The following is a 25,350-nucleotide window of genomic DNA, read 5'->3' as shown; positions in this document are numbered from 1 at the left end:
TTCGAGGGGGAGGGGAGCTTATTCGAGCGTGGGGGCTTATTCGAGGATTTACGGTCTATCAACTTTGATCCCTGCGCGGGCCACATCACACAACATTACGGGCCGCAACATGGCCCGCGGGCCACGCGTTGAACAAGCCCGGATTAGAGGACTACTTCATCGAAATGCCAGTTTGTTCTGCAGTAAATTCAAACATAAAAAACTTTTCGTTGATATCCGTATCAATTGAATTACAAAGTCGAGTAATATTAAGGATCCATTTGACACAATTTACAAATTCAACGTCGATTGTTTATAATGCTGCAAATATTTCTTTTTTACCAAAAAAAGAATCAACAAATAAAAATACTCATGTCCAAAAACGTATAATAATAAAAAAGTCATGTAGATTTACTTTGGATTAAACGGATCTGACAAACAATTTACATTGAGGAACCATCAGGCTCAGAAGAGGGAGGAGGGTATTTGTGCCAATTGAAAGATTTTTTCTTAGCGTTCATGGGAACTTTAATGGACGTCCTTTGGTATACATCCTTCGGTTGAAATGTCCTTTTTAAAGACCAGTTCTTTAACAATCGCCTCCTGACCCTCTCCTGACCAAAACAACTTCCGGTATTTATTCTTAAATATTAAATTAAATACATGAAAAAACCAAAGCTTTATAAATTCCCCATAAAAGTTGATAGAAAATTCTCTTCCGTATGTTGTACTTAAATCGATTGTCATAAAAGCAAGAGAATGACTCATAAACCCCATTAATAATTGATTCGGTACAACAGACCAATTAAACCTGTTCTTCTTCATAAACGACATTGACAGAACCATGGCCACATTCAAGCTCTTGATACACTGGTTCGCTTAACAATGGTTTCTGGCGAGACTCTTGCTCAAGGGTGAGGTAGATTGGTGGCTGCGCTGCATCTTTCGGAGGAGCATAACCTTCCTCAAGGCAGTGATAAATCGGGGCTTGGTGTGCTGTGGTGCAACCTGGTGCATTTTGTCGAGTCAAAGTTGCTGAGTCTAGAGGTTGATAACTCTCAGACAATCCGACATTGTTCTCATCAATTGGTTGGTAAATTCCACCAGTTTCTGAGTATATTGGCCCATCCTCAATAATTTCTCTGTAAACTGGCTCTGACGGCTGCAATCATGATCACATTAGGTAAAGTAAACTTTCTTTTCAAAGGAAAGGGGAAATTTCATATGAAATTGAAAACTATCAAAATCGAATTTTTCTATGTAATGTACAGGAAGAAAAAGGTAGTTTAAGAAAACTCCTTCTTTATCAAAGAGAAGCGTAGGCACAGAAAGGCAAGCACGGGTTTTGGTGGCTGTAAAATAAAAATCAGCAGAGAGGAAGCGATAAAAATGAAAGGACAAAGTCAAGGTTAGGTTTACCAAAGACCCTGACAGGCTGGAGAAAAGCACAGGGAGGAATACCAAAGCGAGGATACGCCATTTGATAGTTAAAACATCGTAGTCATATTCCATCAAGTGTCTGCCATGCCAGTGTCACTCGCTCATATATTTTCTCATTGTATTTTCTCAAAGCCTGTTGGTGCTCAACATGTTGTGAAGTTTAGGTTCTATTTAGTAATATATAAATTCCCTCATGTGTACATCACGAAAGGAATAGAGTAGCAAGTTGTTTATGAAAGACCAAGAGTTAGCCTCTAACGAAACAATACACGTGAAAACAACGTACTTGGATAATAGGCAGGGGGCAATATGCCTAAGAAGGTACTAAAGAAAACGCCAATTGGCTTAATAGACCGCCTTGCAGAAGTCCTAGTATAGTTACAGAAGGAGCTCCACGAAAAAGCTCATAGTGTTGTGGCTGCCACTCCCTCGCGTAGGCCAGTGTAGCGGCGGGAAGAAACCCACTAGCAAGGGATAGAACAATCAAAGGAGAAGCTGGCAATGACTTACCACTAAATATTCGTCTTCGTATACGGCGGCAGAGGGTCTGTCATTAGCCGATTCGGTCCGCAAACGTAAATGATCTTCATACAATGGGTTACCTAAACGAAATCAAATTATGAAAATAAAAAAAAGTAAAAGTGAAACTCATTAGTGGTAAATCACCAAACAGATATTGAGAATTCTTAATTTTCCCCAATTTCTGTAAAATCAAGTTGGATTTCAGGGTCTACATTTCTTCCTTGAGCTCTATCTACCCTTCAAAATTTGCAAGAAGAAGTTAAATTGAGCAAATATGACAACACTATTGCTATTTATGTATGACAACACTATTGCTATTTATGTATGACAACACTATTGCTATTTATGTATGACAACACTATTGCTATTTATGTATGACAACACTATTGCTATTTATGTATGACAACACTATTGAACATAAGAGCTTCAATAAACAAAGAAACCTTCTTATATCATTATCAGTTGTAGCATTATATCTTATAAGCTTTTATACTGTTAGTATACAGTTTTCTATAAAACAGACTTATCATATGAAATTTGAACCTATATTTTTCTTGAGTGATCCTCCGTCGATGCTGCCATCATTTGTCGAGTGATTCGTAAACGAATTGCTTGTCAATCCAAGTTTTAATGTCTCCTTTTAAATGGAAAATAATAATTGAATCAAATGACAAAAAACAAGAGAAAAACAAGAAAACACGAACCATAATTTCTTTCAACCACGTTTTTCGATCAATGACGACAATAATTTGAAAAAATTACTTTTCTATTCGTATAATGTTTTACCAAGACTGATGATGCGACATTCAATAAAACTCTCGCTCTTTGAGACATAATCTTTGATGCGATTAGAAATGTGGATTTAGAAAAAAGACTCGAAAGAATGATTTATTGAAAACTGTGACTGTTGTTTGTAAATTTGGTCTTAGCATGGTCATAGAGGATCTTAATGAAATGCAAATAGCAATAATACCTTTCTTTTTCTGTTTTTACCTTTTGGTCTGCAAAATAATGAACATATCAACCTTTTAATTTCAAATCATGCTTTATAAAAAAGAATTTTCGGAAAGGATTCAAAGTTTAGTTGTTCGATTATGGTTGTCAAAAATAATGAAACACTTGTAATTATCATCTTCAAATGCTCAACGAAAATATAAAACTGTATTACATCTAAGTCCGAATAGAGAAAAATGTTTTCCTGAACACTTACAAATGTTTCTTCCTATACAAAATAAAAACTGCAATGCTAGCAAACACAAAAACAATTGCAGCAGAAATCGTTGCACCAATCATCACTATCTCCTTGTTGGACCGCTTCTGGGCCGCAGCTCCTACGCCAGGAATTTGGATGCCTACAGAAGACAAGAACATCGAATGCACTGGCACCTAGAAAACAAAGTCATAAATTATCGAAAGACAAAATAATAAAATAACACAAAAAATTATTGCAAAATGCAAGGCTATCAAAAATAGTATAATCACGGCTAAGTGTTTGAAAATGATAGTAAAAATATAATTTAACTTTCAACGCAGTACATTTTACGTTCACCGTAGAGAAAAAAGCATATAAGTACCTTTGTGGTATGAACTGTGTTTTGCTCTCCGTAAGAAGTATCAGTTTGAAGTTTAAGGAAAGATGTTTCAAGTGACTTTGCAAAGGAGCTTGGGCTTTGCATTACAGCTAAGCTTGGTGAAATCTTGGAGAATATGGGCAAAAACTTAGATGAATAAGATCTGAGTATGCTATTTGTCGACAGAACTGAGGTTGGGGTTCTTAGTGCTGAGGTTGGCGCTTCTGTGCTACTTGACTGAGTCTTTGGGTTGACAGATGGCTGAGAGACACTTCTTGTTGTCATCCTGTGCACTGATGACGACATTGTCACTTTCACTTGGGAGACACCTGTCAGTGACATTGGTGTCGTCATTACTGTTTGCATTGATCTTCTTTCGATTGCTGAAGTAGTTGCTGATGCTCCTGTTGATTGTGAAATTATAGAGCTTAGCTTTGGGGTAGCCGTAACTGATAATGTCTTTGTCAGCTGAAAATTTCTTGAGTGTGGTATTGATTCAGAAGAAGACAATCTATAATGACTACTTTGAAGCGTTGTAGTGGAAACCAGCCCTTGGGAGCTTTGTTCCACAGGAAAAGTCAATGGGTCTAAAAAGAAGAAGACAACGTACAAATGTAAGAAAGTTTTTCATGGATCTTAACATGCTAAACATACATTGATTTGCATACATGTATGTTTCATTTTATAACACAGGTTTAGTCTATAGCAGCCTCGTGTTGGCTGATGTGGACATGGAACTTGAAAGTTCCAGCCGAAAATAACTATAGCAAAATCCTAATACTTAAAATATAGCATAACCTAAAATATAGTATATTTGGAAAGGAATTCTAGAGCCAAAAGTTTGAAAAAATTGAGAAAACACAATCTTATATTTGAAAGAGATTTCGGAAATCAAATGATATTTTAAAGTTGAACGGTTGAAAACTGGAAAATTTTGATACCAGATTGAAAGTGAATTTTTTTTTAACCAACCACATTTTCCATTGTAGTGCTTTCAAAATTGTCAAAAAATGTTGACACATAAACAAAACAGTAAAACATCTTGGTTTATTTCCTATAACCAAATTGGTACCTAAAAATTTGAGCCGAAAAATTCTGCTTACCTTAAGACGTCATTGGACCTTTACATTCCTGTCAAGTCTGACGCATTTTCACTGAATTTTAAGTCTTAAAATGTAAGCTTAAAACGCTTTCTTCCACTTCGAATGTATTTTTAATATGTTTGTTTTAAACAATATGAAACATTTCGTGCCATATTAAAATTAACGAGAGCGTGCTGCCTAACTTGAAGGTTAGTTCCGTATATTCTGAAAATGATCGATTCAACAAAATTTCAAAGTTGGATTGGTGGTTTCTTAAGTGAATCTTTTAAAACTGTACTATTTTTCATTATGTGGTATTCATACTGAGTCTCATTGTTGTTTACATTAGGTTTTTATTCTGCATTTGTTTTGCATCCATAATTCATGAATGACAAAAAAACAGTTTTTATGGTTAAATTATTCTTTTCTAAACAAACTTATGGTTTTATACGCAATATCTTACGGCCGAACACCAGAGTAGCATGCCAGGTATGCCTTCATATTCTGAGGAGCGTTGATGAAAAGTACTTAAGTATATCTTTCCACTCTTCGATGCTAATTTAAAATCCCTATTAATTATTTTATATCAGCATTCTAGTTTATAGAGACTATCAAGCCCTGCTTCCAGTGCATTTAAATTTTTAAATTGCAAAAATTTCACAAAAAATCTTGCTAGCTTCATATAAGTGCTCTAGAAGAGAAATCAAAGATAAAAAACTTATAGGTATAAGCTATGGTTATGAACTTACAGGATCTGGTGCCTGTCATTTTTAACAACAAACAGCTTTCTTTCTTTTTTCCTCGTCTGTATGCTTGCAGATCAAGTTTGATTAGTGACCCAGCATATCGCCTTGCTACGATGGTTGGATTGCCTGATGACCACTAAAATCAGTTATTGCAATGAGAGTTAAGATACTGGCCTGGTTATAGTTTTTGTATCAGTAATTGATACCTGAATGTGTTAAACTATATCAACAGTGATATAGAATCATAATTACAGCATTGCAGTTAATACCAGCTGAGCTTACAAAAACGCTACAAAATTGTATTTGTTTGGGGCTGCTTATTTGGAAAAGAGTTAATTATCTGTTTTTCCTGTGGTGAAAAGGAAAATGCTGACAGTCAGCAAACATGTACTGGCTCAATTCCACCAATTTTTGGACCGTGCAACAAAAAAAAGAAAATTAATTTGAATCTGGTTTGGGGCCAGGTTTTAAAGATTGCAAAAAACGATGGCAAGAAATATCTTGCAATCTAAAAGGCATGGTTGCATAAGTTTACTACTTGCTTCAACACCAGGGGACTTTACCTCCGGGCTGTCGAAACCTCTTCGCAGCCCTTGATATTGACTCACTACACAGTAACATAGGAAACCACTGTCCCACTACATGTTTGTTTGAGTTTGACAATTATTTCTACCCTATAGTCTCCCAAAAAGGCGCCGGCGCCTATATCCGGATATTTAAAATTTCTGGGTTTTCAAGTCTAGAAAAGTGGGCCGCGTATAGGCGCCAGGCGTCTATAATTTTCTGGCAACAAAATCACTTTAAATCGCGAAAAAGAATCATTTTGCATCACAGCTTATACTAAGAAACAACTCAACTGCAGAAATTTTACAGATTAAAAACACAATGCTATAGTTCTACGATAATGTCCTCGTCGTGTTCTTCATCAGAACCAGAGCCTTCGTTCTCGTTCTCGTTCTCATCGACTGTGTTACAATGATCTCTGTCTTCGTAAATTTCATTGCTCGCCTCTTCAAGCTACAGCAACATTTCGTTTACCTCTAAGATTGCTTCTCTAGGCACGGCTCGATTCAAAATCGTATCACGGAACCGTGAACGAAGCTTGTGGTAGTCATCATCCCATTCGATGTATCCGCATTGCTTGAATCCACTGACGATGAATGCTGGTTTTGATACTGCCTTCCATGCTTGAAGTACCCACTGACAAAGCATTACGTAAGATGCACGACGGCGGCTGCCCTGCTTGGTGAACTCTTCGGTACCACATGCGATCCACTCTCCCCACCTCTCTTTGAGAATATCTTTGAACGGCTTATTGATATGTGTGTCAATAAACTGGAGCAATGGAGTCATACCTCCATCGATGATTTTACATTCTGTGGTGTACCTCTTGAAAAACTAAGGCACATCTTCCAAGTGAGATTTGGCAGAATCCAAGGGCCTTGGTTAGGTTTTTGAAGATGACCATTAGTGGCAAGGATATTCCTTCGTAATAATCATCGATTTTGCGTACTCCAGCAGTCAACACAGTGGTAAATCTCAATTTTTCATTGCCAGTATTTCTAATGTTCACTGTCTTTACCCCTTTCAAATAGAAGGTGGTGGACGATGGCATATCAAAATAGCAAGGAGTTTCATCCATATTCATTATGATGTCAAAATCATCCAACGTTTTAATCAAGGCTAAGAATGTATCACAACGTTCTGGGGCATCATCAGGAATCTTCTGCCCACCACTTGTAACTCGACGAAACTTTAGGTTATTTCGTCTAATCATTCGAAGTAGCCATCCGCAAGAAGCAGAAAAGCGCTCATTATTGCTTAGATACATAGCTGGAAATATAACCATCGCCTTTCTATGTATCTGCTTACCAGTGACAGAATTACGTTTACCTCTCTCTTCGTTGATGTAGTCCAATAAAGCAGATCCAAGCAATGGACATTTAGCGTTTGACTGTCTGATCCTTCTTTGCGACCGAACGGTAATTCCTGGAGTAAGGGCAGCCGACTTTAATTCTTCCGTTTGCTTGCTCCATCGCTGCAAATTTCTCCTTGGAATGCCTAGCAGTCTAGATGCTTCTCGAATTCCAACTTCGTTGGCATTTTCTACTGCCTTTCTTTAATCGTACAGCGTATAGCTTTTTCTCGTGTCGTTGGTTTCCATTCTTAAAAACTTTCTCGCACAAAAATCAACACGTCCTACTTTATTCCGAGCTTTATTCCAGTGAAATGTTTTGGCATGAATGTTATGATTGCATTAATATAATTTTGTTCAGATATTATGGGTAAAATTTGAAAGTTTATATTTAGAGTTTAGCGTTTTGTGGTAAATATTTCCTTTTACATGATTCTGCAATGGCCAGAGCAACTAAATGTCGTCCCTATGTATTTGAATTTAACTGTTTCATCACTGGACATCACTTATACAAAGATATATGAACCCCACGTATTCAAGAGGAGCTGACTTGTAAAAGAGAGCCTGATAATCAACACGATCAATATTCCGTGAAAGTTCTGAAAGATGGCGAAATTGTAGGACACATTCCGCGACTATTTTCTAAAACTTGCACCCTCATTTTGCTGTCTGATGGCTCCATGAAAGTTTGCGTGACAGGAAAACGAGAGAACAAAAGAGGAAAGGGGCTGGAGGTCCCTTGTTTAGTGACTGTCAAGGTTTCAGAACATATTCTATCAAAAGTAGAACCAATTATTAAAGATGTATGTAAAAGACTAAGTGAAAATAATTGAATCTTCTATATGAAAATCGCTTTATGTTATTTCTCTGTCAATATACGGTAAGAAATATGATATTCAAAAACCCGGGCCGGATATAGGCGCCACGGCGCTTTTATCAAGATATAAGCGCCGGCGCCTATATACGAGCGGCGCCTATATGCGAGATTATAGGGTAATTCTTCTCCTTGCAAACTAGATCCAGGGCAATAGCCTCCAAAAATAACCAAAGATATGACATGGTTAATAAACAAAGATTTTTTGGGATTCACTTTGTCAAAAAGGTCAATTTGCTTCCTAATCAAAGCAGGAATGCTGCCCATTGCAAACCTTTAACTGTAGATTCAGAAAATGTTTCTGATATCAAAGATGAAACTCCACTAGATACAAATTAAAACATTTCATTGACGAAGAGACACAAACTGGACAAAACTTAACAGTGATTTACCTTAAGATTGCCATCGCTGCTGATCACAAAAACATCAGGGATCACCTCCCATTTTATGTTCCATACTTCTGCCTTCAGGAGTGAGAATGAACTGCAAAGGTCTCCATCATACAATACTGAGCCTATGTCTCGACTGGCACTTGTTGGATTCAAATTTTTAACATAATTAATTCCACTGAAATGGAACTTACATCCTACAAATGTAAATGAAAATATTAAATATGCAATACTGGGGTAGTTTTATTTAACATTTATGTACAATTTATGGGCAGTAATACAGTCATATACTCGGGCTACCGTTCCCTAACAACACTTTTGTTGATCTTCTCCACATTACTATGAAACAAACCTAAACCACACAAACAGCAGCAGGGCTACACTTGGCTCCCAAAACAAATAGGGGCCTCAAGGAATTTCTATATGGTATCCAAAGACCGAGATACAACTTTTGTTTAGGGGGGGGGGGGGTGGTGGGCCAACAGCCATATTTGATAAAATAAAAGTATTTTTCTTATGCTACTTAAGTCTTTTTGCCCCCCCCCCTTCACAAAAGAAGAGAAGGATTTGAATATTAAATCAAACCAATCCATCAATCATTACATTTCATTATAGTCAATCAGTCATCCAGTCAATCAGATGCTTTTCACACATAATACATCTATCTAGCAATGTTAAATTATCAAATGTCTTGGGCCAAAAACTTTATACAATAAACAACCTCTTACATTATCAGTTATTTTATGAATGGAATTGAAAGAGCAGAGTTTTGCAATCATGCCTTCCCGGAAAAGCAATATGAACAAAACATAGTTTATACATGGCTTCAAGTACTAAAAAACAACATCTTGTTATGAGAAAACATCAGAAACGTGGACATTATTCAAGACCTTTTTAACTTTATTAAGAAAATAAGCATTAGAATCTTTGGACCAGTAAGAGAGAATGAAATCGTCCAATCTGCTGACAGAAAGTACAAGAAATTGGATGATAATGATGATATGGTTGATAAAAACATTGAAAGAGATTCTAAAAATTTTCATTCAAAAAGTACAAAAAGCTAGCACAAAAAAACTACAGTTTGTACCTCCTCTATGAGGTTTTCGCTAGAAATAATTTTAACATTAATTTCAATGTGCTGTGCTCTTTCATAGTAACGTTGGGCCAAGAAATGATGAAAATTCAGTTATTGAACTCCTTTTTTATTCACAACACAAGCCCTCCCAATAAGTCCCGATATCAAGACTTTGTCCCAACAACTGGATATAAGGATTGTTGTCTGGATATGAAGAAAACCCATCCAATAATGTTGCATAGGTAAAATTGCTTCAAAGAGTGCATTTTCAAGCAAACTGGAATAACTCATGTTCAAAAATTTTCTTACCCTTCCGCATTAACCTGTGTCGCCTCGGGTAGTACCAAATTCGAGACATTTTGTTACGATTAAGGATGAATACTTATACTAAAAAATTGAGCAACAAAATTTTTCATATACATAGCAAAAATGTATTTTTTGACTCATTAATTTAAACTTTTGTAGCTACAGAGGCAAATTTTTAAGCATCCAATTAATTTTTCAATGACTCATGAAATTTCTTTTATCTCAGTTTCTAAAAATAAGTGCTCAGATTTTTATATGTTGATAGAGAGGTCCCGTATATGCCTGGGCCCAAAGGCCCTAAAAATGTTAGTGCAGCCCTGAACAGTAGCTTTTTCTTGATCAGCATGGTCTCTTCTTGAATTTTTTTAGAATTTTTGAATTGGGGCAATATAATCTGGAAAAAATCATAGGGAACTGTGCCTCTTAAACCAATGTGCAAATAAACTGAATCTTTTATTTTCTTCAGCTATAGTCTATGAAAGACCTGAATTAGAAAATGGTAGAGGGCCAGGATAGAATCAATGTGCCAGATATCCAGCATGGACTTCATAATTCCCTCTGTGTTCTGAAGCAAAAAAGAGGGCTAGCATATGATTTGAAAACAGCCATTGTTGGCAAAAAGACTGATCCATAGTTCCTGTAGTGCATTTTATCATACAACTGTCTGGCCTTAGCAATATCATGTAGAACCATCTGTGCAGCTTCATAAATTACTGGCCAATATCTGGTTTATGTATGGGTTACATGGATACCATCCCCCTAGGAGGATATTTTGCGAAATGAGGAAATATAATTTTGGCAGCGAGGAAACAATTATTATTCTCTTATGATTTCTGATTGATTCCGACAACCCCTTTCCCTTTTTACCACACTATAGTAAAGGCTGTTCGAGTTATAAATGTAATGTAATTTTAATCGAGACGAAGTTGTAGTTTTGCACCTATACTTGCATTTTCTACATTGGAAGCAGCTTTGTTTGCTAAAACATTGATAATCAGCAATTCTTGTTTGGCTATTGTATTAACCATAACTGGCCACCGTTTGAAAATGCATGTGCAATAAAGAATTATATATCTTCTCAATCAACTTCTCTGTACACCAGGTCTAATAGCGTATACTCGCTGAGGCACTAGAAGCAACTGAATTTAGTATTGTCAACTCACCCATGTCCTTTCTGTCTTCTCCATATTCCTCCATGCACTTAGCTTTCCTTTGGTCCCAATCTATGACGAAAGTTTCATCGTAGCTACATTGACAATGAGTGCTGTTTTTCCAGTACCCGTTCCCCTCGCCTCCAACATTACAGTCACTTATTGTCATTGTACTGCCATCTACCATTATCGGAGTGTTCTTCTCGAAAACATCTCCAGCTCTTGTCGAAAGCCTCTCTACTCGAAAACACGAATACTTTCCGACAGCATTAACGATAAAAACAAAAACCACCACATATTCTACCTGGACGCTGCAGATCTTCATATTCTTCAAAAAAACACAACAAACAAAAAACCAAACATGGCATCAGCCTAGAGTCTTGCCGGCTATTCTAATTCGTTGTTGCTTCTTTCTTTCTCAATATATTTTATGACTTCCGCATTGTTCTTGCAGCCTCCAATTCGATTGTAGTCACGAGGAATAACTTTTCAAAGTAAACAACAAATGCGAGATTACTAGAGAAGCGGAAACGGCATTTATCTTGATAGCAGTTAGAACGGCCAATAAGTTTCCATACAACTAAATATTATATCAAACTATCATTAAAAATTGTACGTGGGCGTAGCTAGGAAACTATTGCATGGATCTTTCCCGAGTAGAATTGTTTTATTGAGACGGAGCTGCCCGAAATGATCATTAATGCGGATAATTTGGCCTGATTGGGAGGGATGCAGCCCTTCCAGACCCAATGTTTGCTACGACTATGCATCTTCTCCAAAAGGAGCTGAGCTGACTACTTACACAGTGCTACTTACATTACATGCGAATACCATGTCCATAAAAAACAGAGACCCGTGCAGCTAGCGACTCATGCCTAGAATTATCAGAAGCCAGCATGCATGCACGTGACACATATGTTATAATAACATCTACCAATCTTGAAAATCTACTTGAGAATGCTCAAAGAGAACTTTTACATATTTCAGAGTGGACGAGAATTGATAAGCGCATATCGGGCCTTTGTGCTATGCAAATGTTATGGTAAAGTATTCCTAGTTCCAAAATAAATATTTTACAAAATCTACAGGACCGAACCCGAACTATTATTGAGAGAGGTAGAACTAAAGATAACTGGCCACATAATTGATTTGATGTTGAACAACAATTTAAATTCGATCGATAAGCCATGACTTTCAACATTAAGAATTGGATGTGCCGTGAGAACCTTTGGGATAAACTCCCCCTGCTATCCTTGCATTCAAACTATAATACGAGAAATTGCAAGGATATCCACATTTTAAGATATAATTTTGAACTTGTGAAAAAGACTTTCATTTTTCAGCTCCTACTGCGTGGAACAGTATCCCTATCGTTCTCGGGGAAATTCCATCTCGCCCATAGTTAGAAAGAAATCTGAAAAACATCTAAAGATGTGTTGAAGAAGCAACATGGCTTCCTCGGAGATAGTAAACTTGTAATTAACGACCTTAAAATTGCACGAATCCTGAACGAATACTTTACAAATATTACCGATGAGCTAGAAATTAAAGAAAATGAAGCCAACCTCTCCCTCGCAATAAACATCGAAGACCCTATAGATAAATCAGTTTACAAAAACAAAAACCACCCTAGAATTAAAATGATCAAAAAGCAATGGGTACCCCAGGAAATATTTGAGTTTAATGAGGTTGATGCCATCATCGAGGTTTTTGATCAGCTCAAGAGACTGAACCCAAAAAAAGCTTCACCGATTGATAGCATGCTCTCAAAAATACTTCAAGAAAATTGTGAAATTTTTGCCCTTTCTTCATAGTAGTTTTAACACATGCGTAGAAAACAGCAGCTTCCCTGAAAGCCTCAAAGAAGCTGATATATCCCGTATATTTAAAAAAAGACAGAACTACCACCTTTGGAATAGAAATGCCTCTTCCAAAAGTCAGAACTACCACCTTTTGGATAGGAACCATTTCATATCTAGGGAGGAAACTATGGCATAAGTTGTCCACAGAAAAGAAAGAGGCATCAAATATTGCCCAGTTTAAACTCAGATAAAAAAATGGAAAGGAGAAGAATGTTGCTGCAAATTATGTAGATGCTACGTAGCTCAGGTTGGATTCCTTGACAGTTTTGGTGTGAAAATTTTAAAACATCTTTTAACTATAAACGCATTGTAAAATTTAAAAGGGTTTTTTTAATCTTCAATTTCATTTTTTTCATTAATTATCTAATTGTTTTATATATGTAATTATTAATTATACATTCTCAATTGCTTTTTATTCTAAGTTTTTGTAAAGTAGGCCTAAATTAGCTTGTACATTAATTGTACATAGATAGCTATATTATAACCGCCTACTGTAAGTAAATTGATTATAAAGGACAAATTCCCTTAGATAGTTACCATCAATTCACTTCGCGGCCAGAACCAAATCCGCGTGTTCGTAACTTGACAGTTTTCTTTATTGAAAGTACAATGTATTGGAAAAGGTGGGAGCCTTCTGAAACCAAGATCATTTTGAAAGCGTCGTGTCTATCCATCTATATATAATGTTATATTAATATACGTTCTTGTATTGTTCATAATTTAGATGCTTCCTGCTATATCTTATGGCAGCTTGTCTTAAGTGGAACGAGGATCGTTGACGTTGAGGCTGTGGAATATCTCGTGTACACACAAAAACGAATTGTAAGTATTCTATGTTTGACGGTGGAGTTGATGAAAAGGTGTCCACGCAATGTTGAAATCTTTTTAGCTCAGTTTTATTTTATTAAACTTTCACGTCATCCTTTAGGGTTGAGTAACTTTCTTACTTTCTTTTCGTAGATATATCTGTAAGGGGACGACAAAAAAGACAAGGAAGAATTATTTTGATTCGTCTGAATGCAAATTGCGAATCGATGTTAAGATTATTTGTGATTAAAAAGCCTTTAAGGCAGCACCTAACTAAATATGACGTATAAAAACTGGGAGGAGTAGGCATTTTGGGGCAGGCTGGAGGCGTTTGTAATCATAAAATTCCTTCCTAGATTACTTCTAAAGTTTACTCCAGGTATTCCTGAATATTAATTTACACCTCGTGTCAGTGACAAAGGACAAAGAGATAGCAATGTAGATATGGGGAATGGGGGTAGTAGGGGATATGCTATGCAAAACGAAAAATACAAATTGAATACAAAGCGAGCTTTTAAAAACAAAACATTGCAAATATCGCATAAATGGCATGCTGCGTGATAATTCTATTTTGTACTAATACATACTTTAAATCGCTAGAGAACGCTGATACAAAATTTTACGGATGGATTTTACTATGACGGTGTAAATCAGTCAATGCTGCAAAGACTGGAGAACATTATTCTACTTGCATAAACTATCTTACAAAGCAATTTAATAAGCTGTAAACCTAAAGTTTATATATACATATCTACTAGTCCAAATGTGATTGAAAGGAACGAGTATGAACAGACGAACTCAATTACAGCTCAGGTTTGAGTCCACTTTACTAAAACGACTACAAATCGCCTCATACTTTTAAAACTGAAACCGGTTTCATTCTCGGAAGGGGGGGGGGGTCAAGTAAGCCTAATTTTGGACGGGAAAGTGCAATTTTGGTTAAAAATTTAGACTCACAATTCCGCAAATGTCTGAAAAAATGTGACTCATAATTCCGCGAACGCGATGAAAACTATACCCATAATTCCGCAAAAGCAAATAAAATTGTTTTAAGCACATGCACATAAAAAATCATCAAACCAACTTTGCATGTCCTTTGCCCCAAAATCTCAATGTTACACATATTCATACTTTTATTTCTAACTGGACATTCATTTTGTTAATGTTAAATCTCTCTCCTAATAATTTTGCAATATTTTCCCCAAAATGGTACCCATAATTCTGCATGTTTCTTCAAATGGTACCCATAGTTACGCACATATTTCAAAAACTGAAACCGATAATTCCGCACTTCTCAGAAAGAGGGTACCCCTAGACAATGGCACGTCTCCGTACCTTCAAACATGTTAAGTTACGCCCCCCCCCCCCCCCCCGAGGTTTCATTAACCAGAGGCGTAGCCAGGAAAGGCATTAGAGATGTGCTTCCACTGTTTCTCGATATCAGAAAATCATTCTCGTTATTCAATTTGATGAGCTTGATAAGAAACCATCTAGTTACGCCACTGTCTGACTCTAGAAAATTCGTTGGGCAAATTCTACTCTGGCCTCAAAAGGCTCTATAAAAAGTGAAATAAAATGATGCCACATACACACATCTCATGAGATGGTTGCTTGTATAGCGGCAACACTTGATTTTGTTTCCATTTATGTCGCTATTGATTTCCTTCTAGTTCACGATAAATTGGATCAGTATTTGTCCGCCCGTCACCCTTCTCAAGAGAACTCAGTTTGCCACCTAAATCAGATTCGACTGTTTGGTACACAGGAGACACCGGTTCGGTTCTATTGTCATTTTGCTGCTCAAGCTCCTGGTAAACTGGCGATGGAGCATTCGGATTGCCTCTTGCAAGATTGCTCTTATTTATATTGGACAAGTTAAGGCCTTGGTAGCAGTCTGCTTTGTCCACTGTATTTTCATCAATTGCTTGGTAAACGCCACCCACTTCATGGTACACTGGCCTTTCGTCCCCATCAAGTTCACTGTAAACAGGGTCTGCTGAACGGGCTGTGTCGTTCCCCTTACAGTTTTTCGACGCTAGCTATAAAAGAAAGACCAATGGGGAATATTGATTATAGCGGTCTGCTGTGCACTTAGAACCCAAACATCATTAGGCGCAACGGAAGCATCTGGAGCCTTAAAGATAAAACTGAGATAGGGCTTTTATTTACGGACTGCAACAAAGTTCCATCCAAGGATATATCACATGTCAAACACAATAGCAAGATGCAAAAATGATAATTTTTTGTTTCCTGAGAGACGGAGTTGAAAACTCTTCAGTTGAAGGGCTTTAAAAGTTTCTGAAAAGGAGTTGAACTTGAGCGAAGTCATTAAAAACAAGGATACAATAATAGTTTGGGGATCTCTTTGGGCGAGAGCCTTTAGTTATCGAACGAAGGTACCCTTAATTGTGTTACGCCAATGTCAAACATACGGTTGATGGGAAGGATAATATGGTCAACGACAGAACTCACCTCCTTTCCATTTGCCGTCCCTTCATACGCATAATCATACAGCTCTAGCGACAGTCCTTTGTTTGCCGAGACAGAACCCAGTCTCAGATTCTTGTCATAAACTGGGTTTTCTGCAAGATCTATATTTGAGAAAGACAAAATCTTAATTAAAATACTATAATCTCTAAAAAGAAGAAATTCTCATAAGCTGAAAATGAAAATCAGCAAGGGCCTTAAGAAACCACTGATCATATGAATCGTTAGATCTTATGATACAAACTTTAGGAAGCCATAGGCAAGCGGTTCAGGCAATACATTGTAAAGGCTAATCGAAGAATTTTTTTTCAGTAATTTGAAAATCGAGACATAGCTAGAAATAGCGCGCGTACCAAATCTCCCTTGGGTCACCCCTTCCTTGCTTTTTGCTTTGTCGGCTTCCCTGTTCTGAAGGCTCACTTTAAGCGAATCCTGAATGCAAAAAATGAATTAACAAATTTCTAGCTCAAATAACACTTCAATATATATCATACAAGTTCATTAGGAATGTCTTTTATGTTGAGAAGAATTGAATCGGAAGAACAGAGACAACCAACCTGGTTTTGCGTATTCTTTTTTCCAAAACTGTAATAGAGTTAAAAGTAATTTGCATTATAGAGTTTGATATCGAAGCGTCTTTCTTCCCCTACTTAACAGTTTAACCAAATCCTGGCCTGTTAAAACTATTCTAAAAGCAGTAAAAAAACTGGTAAATTAGGTAAAGAAAGTTATACAATAGCCAGTTATACAATAGGGGGAATACAAATGCATGGGCCGACAATGGTATTGCTTCATGTTAATGAGAAGGAGAAAAAGAACTTTACACATCATGATTAACAACAACCCGGTACATCTGCATTGTGAACTCCAACATGTTGTTCGGTGTAATAATTTGACCTTGCTCCTTGAGCAGTTAAAAAAACAAACGAAAAAAACATACAACTGCTGCTTGCGAAGGAAGATGACAGCAACAACGATCAGAATTATGAGCGCAATGCCACCGATGGAAGCACCGACGATGATACCGAGGCTAGCCTTGCTTTCATCTTTTGTCTCAACACCTGGTTGTGTCGGCTTGATGACAGACGAAGGAGCGAAATGCAAAGAGCCCTGAAAAAAGCCAAAAGCTGGATGTTCCAAAATGTCCCATTAATCGTCTGCAAAATAATTCCAATACTGTTTCTATCGTTACAGAAACTCAACCTAACGTTGTGGTTTGTTTAAAAACATTTAAAAACAAATAATACCCTGATAGTGGCAACTCCTTCTGTCTAGGCAATAGCGGTGCATTTTGATCAAACATATTAAAATAAGTGTTTCCGTTCTTCCTCTAAATACGTTATTTGTTATTTCAAAGACATTTTTAAATTTCAAGCAGAATTAAATTAAATTGATGTAAACTATTATAACGTTCAATTTTTAGCATCTGCAGGGTCATGGTAAAAGAACGCGAAGAAATGGAAAAGCGAAACTGGTTTGGGACTCTAATATTTCGGAGTTGCCACTGTATCTATATATTGAAAAGCTTTTAATCAACAACCGGCAGGACAATTTAATTTTCAGACTTCGAATCTGCGAACCCAATTTTAAGTCTCATAAAAGAGGTGAAAGTGAACTGAATGAAGGTGACTTTACATGCCAGTCATGTCGAGAAATCTTCTCCTTCTTAGCTAAACGTAAAATTAGCTAATCTGCATATCATATTATGTATTCCACTCATTGTAGCTGGGATGGCACTAGAATCTTATGTTACGCCTCTATAATTTATTATCATAACGAGACTTACTGTTGAAGCTGAAAGAGTCACGGAATCAACGGGAGTGAGCTTGGCATATTTCGACACTGTCCCCCGAAAGTTTACACACGAGAGGCCTAATGAATCAAGGGAGCAATGTGTGGATATTTGTTTGTCTACTTGACTGACCCTGGAAATTGAGGATGGCGAAGCTCTGATGAAACTTCTCTTTATCGCGGTTGTCAATCCTAATGACGCTGATGATGTCGCAACTTTGATTGCAATTTCAGTTGATGGTTTTTGAACCATCGTTGTTGTTGTCATCAGCTGTGATGTTGGCCTCAATACAATGTCACTCGTTTTTCTCGGGATATAGGGAGACAGTGGATCTGAGCAGAGAAAAATTACATTTGGTTAAATGGAAACGAATGAGCTATACAGAAAGTTTGAATAGTGAAAAAACTTGAAATCTGAATGATGCAGAAAAACACACTATAAAACTGTTTTAAGTGTATTACAGTGTGCAATGCTACTTGCTCAACAAATGATCTGACGTGACGTCATGGACAAACTCATGAAAACACAACGGTAAATAAAGACCCAAAGTGAATAACATTCTTTAGAATGAAAAATGTCTTTCACAAGGATCAATGATTCAAAAAAATCATTTTTGTTGATAAAAAGAGATGAAATAGAATCAAATTTTAGTGAAAAATAAGAGAGAGAAGCTTCACGAACAAATAGCTTTCCCACGTCACAAGAAACTCTTTTGGCTCTTTTACTGCACTTAGTTGGGTCAGGCTATCTAAACTTGTAATAAAGATATACAATACTTGTATAAAGAAGTTTAAAAAGTTTAAGCCAATAAAAGAACCAGATAAAAGTAAAAACCTTTATCAGCAATAAAGCAGCAGGTTCGTCTTCAAAAGAGCATTTATGTAACATCTTCCCTATTAATTGCTAATCCTTACAATGTATCATGACTATACAATGTGTACAACTTTTTGACATTATAAAATTTGAAGATGGCTTTGAAAAACGGAAATATTTTACAACATGATTTGGAAACATCTCTTCTTACACTAGGGAAAAGATCGCAAGTTTTTCGGCTGTTCAAAAGTTTGGTCCACAAAAGTGCCGCTGTTTATCTGAAGCTGCCATGGATTGGTAACATATTCTAACGATTTGAAAGACAGGTTCAATAGGCAATCATAAGATGTTTCTTTGCAATCAATGGTTTACAGCACTAGGAGAGCCCTTCTGTCCATTCAAAAGAATTGCGCTTCTACCACCCAAAAGCGTTCCGTTGTTTATGAATTTACGTGCAGGGAATATAATAAAACAACATGTTCCTTCCAACATAAGAAAACAACTGCCCCTCGACTTTGTATATCTAAAAACACCGCTAAAATAAATGATTCTACCATCAGCCATCTTTTAGGAGATCTAGATTCTGCCAAAGTCTATAATGACAACATGCTTCAGATCATTGGCAGCGCCCGCTTCTCTTTTCATCAAGCAGTTTTGGAATCGATCTACATACAAACGAAAAGGAACTACTGTTGTGTAGACTGGAATTCATTTTCTCTCATGGACTCCACTCCAGTGTTGATTTTTCTAAGGGCAAATGGTATTTGTCGGACAACTATAAATGTCCATTTTGTGACGCATATTTTTGTGACTTTTATCTGTCCTTTGTTCAAAGTTGCATACAATACAAAATGAAGTTCAATGCTGAATCATCTCACAAGTTGAACTAATCGTTGGCTTTTACCTGCTGTTAAAGAATATTTTCCTTGCTTTAGTTCAAAGGATTGACTGTTTCTCCTTAAAAATACTTACATTGCATGTAAAAATAACCTTGAATTGATTTTCAAGTGGGCTGTAAAGAAACCAAATCAAAAGGAACCACTTGCCAAAATAACCCAGGCTCATTTAGAATTCTTCAATTAAAGTTATTCTATACTTACAGTCTCTTGAACCAGGGATTTTAAGCAACAGACAACTTTTTATTCTTGTTCCATGTGTTTTCTCCATTTCTAACTTCAACAGCATGCCAGTGTATTTTTGCAAAAGTTGGGCTGTATCTCCATTCCACTAAATTCACAAAGAAGATGAATAAGGCACCATAGCGATCAGTATGATAATGTGATCAAGTAAGAATTTGTCATCATATTGACATCAGTCAATTTTTTGTTTGTATAGCACACTTGATTTGATATATATTGTATTTAATATGAAATGAAAATAGTAATCGTAAAAATATGTATCTAAAGCACATTGTGGAAAAGGAAAAAAACTCGTCTCATCAGGTTCACAAAAAACATATCAGTAAGCACTTGTTGTTACAGGACAGGTAGCTATAAAACACGAAGGAAACCTAAGGTTGTTTAAGAATCAGCGCTAAGGGCCTGGGCACAATTTGCCCACGCACGGGCAAATTGATTTACACTTGTAGTAAATGCACAAGTAAACGTTATTTCTGCTTGCTCGATCGCACACTACGCTTGGCAATATTTCAAGATTTTTTCTCAAGTTAAAATAACATTTTTTTGCATAATAACTGGTTTCATAACTGGTTCCTTTTCAAAAAACATTTAAAATGTATAATTAGATGTTTATAAGAGTCTCCCAAAAATTTAAAAAGCCTATGCAAGATTGTATTGTTGATGCCAAGAAAACTCAGATTCGAAGCCATAAAAGAATCGTAGCTGAAGGAGTGAGCAAGGATCGTCAAAGAGTCAGTGTTTTAAAGGCTGGGCACTTAAATATTTTTTGTTCCTTTTAGCTAACTCATATGTTAAGCTTATTTGGTGTAGAATGAAATAACCTTAGAACATGGGGCTACATGAAATAATGAGACTGAGTCCAACAAATGTGAGCAATTGGGATTTCGAGTAGCATTTTGTATGAGGCAATAAATAACAAATACTTGGCTACAGACCTTAATCACATCTGATTTCGCTTCAAATGGGATTGGAGCAATTGGGTTCCAAGTCATATTCCAGTAATATGCTTTCAGCATGGAGATTTCAACGACTTCATTGTAACCTAGTTTAACAGTCCCAATAGTTGTCTTCCTTGAAGCAACTTTGACATAATTGTCCCCAGTATCAAATCTGAATTCACACCCTGGAACATGTAGTTTGATGAAAAAAATGTCTAAAGGACTAGAAAGTAGCCAACAACTTGAAACTTGAACTTGACAACTTTCAGGAAATTAAAAACAAAACATTTCAAAATAAAAAAAAATATAGATAGCAAGATGTGTAAGCAAATGACATGGATGTAAAAATGAAATAATCAGTTTCTCTGTATAAAGTCAATCAAATTATATTTAGTTTTAATGTGATGATTGCCATTCCTATTTATAAGTAGCTAGATATTTGAGCTCGATTAATGCCAATACAATCAAACAGTCATTAGTGATGATCAAATGCTTTCCTCTAATCAAACACTCATCATTGACAATCAAACACTTGATCAAACAATCATCATGGAAAATCAAACACTTTAATCTGATCTAACAAGCATAATTGACAATAAAACACTTTACACTGATCTTTCAAGCATAATTGACAATCAGACACTTTACTCTAATCAAACAATCATCATTGACAATCAAATGCTTTACTCTAATCAAACAATCATCGTTGACAATCAAACATTTCACACTGAAACAATCATCATTGATGACCAGTCTAACTTTTTTGAGGAAACTTTTTGAGAAAATAGAACATTAAGGGTGATACATTAGTGTCATCACACAAAATATTTTTAAACCTTACAACCTTCCCCAAAAGAGTTGAAAAACAGGAGTCAAGAATTCCCAAGTGAGAAGGACTTTGGGCAAAAATTACATTTCCTTGTCTTATGAAAGGCTGTTTATCTGTTTCTTTTGAGTGAAAAACTATGGGCACATCAAAATTTTCTTTTTGGTCCCCTAATTTGTTCAAGAAAGCAAATGCTTTGCAGGGAGTCCTTCCGCACCGTACCTCTTTGTTTGAACTAATCTGCAGGACATATAACAAAAAGCTTGACACATTGGTAAGAGCCCTATCTGTTCATTTATCTGTCTTACCACTTTGGCTGTTCTCATCCAGTCCTAGAAGAGCCATAGAAAGGACCAACTTTTTACAGTATTAATAAAATTTGGGATGCAGCATCCACACATCCCTTAACCCTTGCCCCTGTGTGTACCCAGGCCATTTCATGTGGAAATTTTCACAAGACTAACTACATTGGTGATCTTACAAGGGCATTCACCTGTTGAGCAATATTTGTTAAAGAAAGTCTTCCAGGACCTGAAGGGGTATTAGGGTATGCCATCAGGCTATAATTGTCTAGCCTGGTTTTATAAATGTGTGATTACATATCAAATGAACTTGAATATTCAAATAAACAACTTGATGTATGCTGAAAATAAAGCGATCAATTTTTTTTTTGTATTAGCAACTTGATGTTCATTTGGGAATTCCGGAAGTTATTGAAACATTTCCCTAAATGCTCTTGCTGTGTCAAAGGACATGTTCTTGCCAGGTCCCATAATAGCCAATAACCCCCCCCCCCCCTGCAAATACGCCCCCACCAATAATTCAGCACGGGCAGTTGGGAGGGCCATCACCACCCATATGCAACAGAAAGGTCTGGTATACCTGCACCTGACCATATTCAAACTGGTATAATATTTTGATTCATAACTTATGGGAAAACTTGGGTGTAATTCAGAAAATTGTAGAACATTATGCTTTTTGACAGCTGAGGACCTTTACATGACAAAGTGACATCATCAAAAACCCCTTCCCTTCTCTTCTCACAATGTCACCCAGGTTGAAAAACATGTATGATTTTGCGGACGCGTCAATGCGACCAACGGCACATTATCAGCTGCGACCTGCGAGCGGAAGCATTTGAGCTGCGGGCAACGATGCCCATATAGACATTGAACTATAGTGTGATATATGAATTTCTTGATATTTTGGGTCACTAGAGGTGCGAGGTGCGAGCACAAGAAGTCTAGCGTCGCTGCGAGCATATGCAAGTTTTCCAGCCTGGAATGTCACCTTATTCCATCACCAAAATCATAAACCCCTCCCCCTCTTGAAGGATGACATTTATGTTTCACCACTTTGTAGTCTGTGCAATAGAAATTTTCAAGCAGGGAACTAGAGTAGAAATCTTTTTCAAAAATTTTTCAACAAATGTGGTGATTTAAGGGAGGATGATCATTGCTGATTGCCGGTAGAGACATCAAAATCAAACACGAATTTCTGAGTAATTTTCATCTTACCGAGTTTTTGTAAACCATAGTCTCCAATGCAAATCTCTTTGTTAACTATTCCAGATGACGACACATTAAAGATAAACGTTCCTCCTATATTGCATTGACAAGGTGGTGCAGTGGCTGGACAATCTATCTCAACAAGCCGATCTAGATGTTGATAAACAAAGATCCCTTTATCGTACTCATCCCCTTGAGAGGTGCTGCTTGACGGTCGTGTTATTCTGTAACTTGTGCTGTATTTCCATATTGAAATTGTCGTAAGAATCGATAATATAAGATGTCTTTTTAACGCCGGCATCACTCCAATCTTCATTCTGGCAGTGCCCCTTCCGTTTGTTTCCCTCCGAAACTGAAACTTTCTCAATTTTGGAAAACATGCCTCGCACACACTTTATGTATTGAAAAGGAGGTCCCTACAGGCGCACTGACAAGTGCGGGTACAGCGGTACAGCCATAGACATGGGTACAGCAGATGTCGCTTTCACTGAAAACCTGGAAATAGCAGTGTAACTACAACAGGGCACACGAGCGAAGCGAGTCTGATTATGAACTGGCAACGAGGGGATGTCCTAAGCCCCGTCCTCGTAGTCGATTTTCTTAAATTGATAGCGGTAACATATTTCCTTAAATTGATAAACGGGGGAGAGGGTTCTTTCTATTTTCGACAACAGAATATGCCTTAATTTTATTTAAGTGAACAATTTCCTACTCACAACTCCGCAACCTGGCACTTGACAACCCCCTAAGAAATTTCTCTAGCGCCACCTCTGCTACTCCCCCTACTACTTCAAGTTCCAGATAAAAAGCTAGCATCCGCATTTTCGGCAGTGACGCACTTTAAAAAATTAACAGGGATATTATAAACTGTAAACCGTAAAACGTGAGGGTTGGGAAGCACAAGGTAAAAGGAAACTTCCACGTAACGAACAGGAACATGTTAATGATTAGTTCCTATACTTCCATCTCAATGCTCAGTTCTTGAGACCACACCTAGCCACTTGTGCGATATTGATCAGAAAGAGGCTGGGAAGAGTGCATATTAGAGCTGCGTAGAGGCTGTAGCTGCAAACAAGCAGGGTGGCACCATTGAACTGGGTGGCACTCTCTGATGGCACCAGAAAAGAGTCCGATGAAGGGACTTTCCCATCTGACAGGGTGGAGGGGGCTAGGTCGGCAATCGGAACCAGAACCTGAAAATTCAGGATTAACACAGGAACAAACGTAATGATAGATAGTTTATGTATTATCCGGTCTCTTTCTGAGGTTTTTATGTGTTCTACCGCTTCAATATCGTTTTGTACAGTTTTGCAATTTACCTGCTAACATGGGTCTTTTAGCTAATGCTGCTGGTGGTGCAAAGGTAACATAAGCCATTTAAATTGACCCACCGCTTTTTTTGAAATACTGCCACTAGTAAGCCAATTGACTTTGTTTGTTGCAATGTTATTTTCCCGATCAAATGCGCAAGCTTGGTTCTTCCCAATTTCAAAAGTACCCTTATAAGATTTTGAATTTAAAGTAGAAATTGTGTCATATTGCACAAAGTTTTTGTCATCATATCATCCTTACAGGGGAAATTACATATATTTAATGGCGTCAAAAATCTTACACCCTTAGGCCTAGTTGAAGCATCATGCTATATCGAATCAAATTGAACTGAAATACTAAAAAGACAGTTTTGAGAAACTGGAACAGCAAACTTGAAAATATCAGATATAGAAATATAAAATGAATTTGAAAATGATACTGCAACTGGACCAAATAGAAATTTTAATTTCTTCTACATAGTACATTAATTTTTGAAGTGCTACCACACAATTTGTTGCTATATTTGCATGCAATACCTCTCAAAGCCGACCCGCACAAACAAATAAATGTAATAATAACAATCAGACTTGATTAAATGAAATTTAATTACCTTTGATATGTGATAGGAGGTCTTTTATACGGCGACAGCAACAAGCGTGCAAGTTGGCATTGTCATTGGGTATATAAACTTAATGTTGTTATAGTTTCATCCTCACACGTTACAAAACATGATACTTCAGGAGTTTGACTGTGGAGAGCAAAAGTTTTTCTTGCGACCCTGCCAAACCAAACCAATGTCTAGGTACTTTTTTCGTGC

The 25,350-nt window shown here is 36.9% G+C and overlaps 2 protein-coding genes and 1 long non-coding RNA gene across 4 annotated transcripts; 1 reads left to right on the top strand and 2 right to left on the bottom strand.

Annotated features, from left to right (window-relative positions):
- Positions 1–203: 203 nt before the first annotated feature.
- Positions 204–11,564, bottom strand: LOC135692513 (uncharacterized). Its single transcript, XM_065210666.2, has 9 exons — positions 11,063–11,564; positions 8,522–8,715; positions 5,344–5,476; positions 3,516–4,099; positions 3,152–3,327; positions 2,915–2,942; positions 2,485–2,578; positions 1,930–2,021; positions 204–1,141 (listed from the first exon to the last, which is right to left on the bottom strand). The coding sequence occupies exons 1-9, from the start codon at positions 11,373–11,375 to the stop codon at positions 785–787; spliced, it is 1,971 nt and encodes a 656-aa protein (XP_065066738.2). The 5' UTR covers positions 11,376–11,564; the 3' UTR covers positions 204–784.
- Positions 11,565–11,983: 419 nt separating this feature from the next.
- LOC148960536 (uncharacterized) lies at positions 11,984–14,778 on the top strand. The gene is made up of 2 exons (XR_016144501.1): positions 11,984–12,092; positions 13,637–14,778. It is a non-coding gene; the product is annotated as an uncharacterized LOC148960536 (long non-coding RNA).
- Positions 14,776–23,638, bottom strand: LOC135692516 (uncharacterized). Of its 2 annotated transcripts, none has more exons than XM_089111921.1 (9): positions 23,232–23,638; positions 20,886–21,073; positions 19,912–20,038; positions 18,131–18,330; positions 17,147–17,316; positions 16,764–16,791; positions 16,560–16,638; positions 16,192–16,310; positions 14,776–15,758 (listed from the first exon to the last, which is right to left on the bottom strand). In XM_089111921.1, the coding sequence occupies exons 1-9, from the start codon at positions 23,536–23,538 to the stop codon at positions 15,372–15,374; spliced, it is 1,605 nt and encodes a 534-aa protein (XP_088968047.1). In that variant the 5' UTR covers positions 23,539–23,638; the 3' UTR covers positions 14,776–15,371. The 2 variants fall into 2 exon arrangements, with proteins under 2 accessions (XP_088968047.1, XP_065066742.2); XM_065210670.2 differs by having other exon boundaries at positions 17,993–18,330; positions 23,232–23,632.
- Positions 23,639–25,350: the final 1,712 nt, after the last annotated feature.

This window comes from Rhopilema esculentum, chromosome 3 (assembly GCF_057945365.1).
Source record: "Rhopilema esculentum isolate cy_ngs chromosome 3, ASM5794536v1, whole genome shotgun sequence".
Taxonomy (NCBI): Eukaryota; Metazoa; Cnidaria; class Scyphozoa; order Rhizostomeae; family Rhizostomatidae; genus Rhopilema; species Rhopilema esculentum.
The sequence above is the reverse complement of the archived record's forward strand: the minus strand, read 5'-3'. Positions and strand labels throughout refer to the sequence as shown.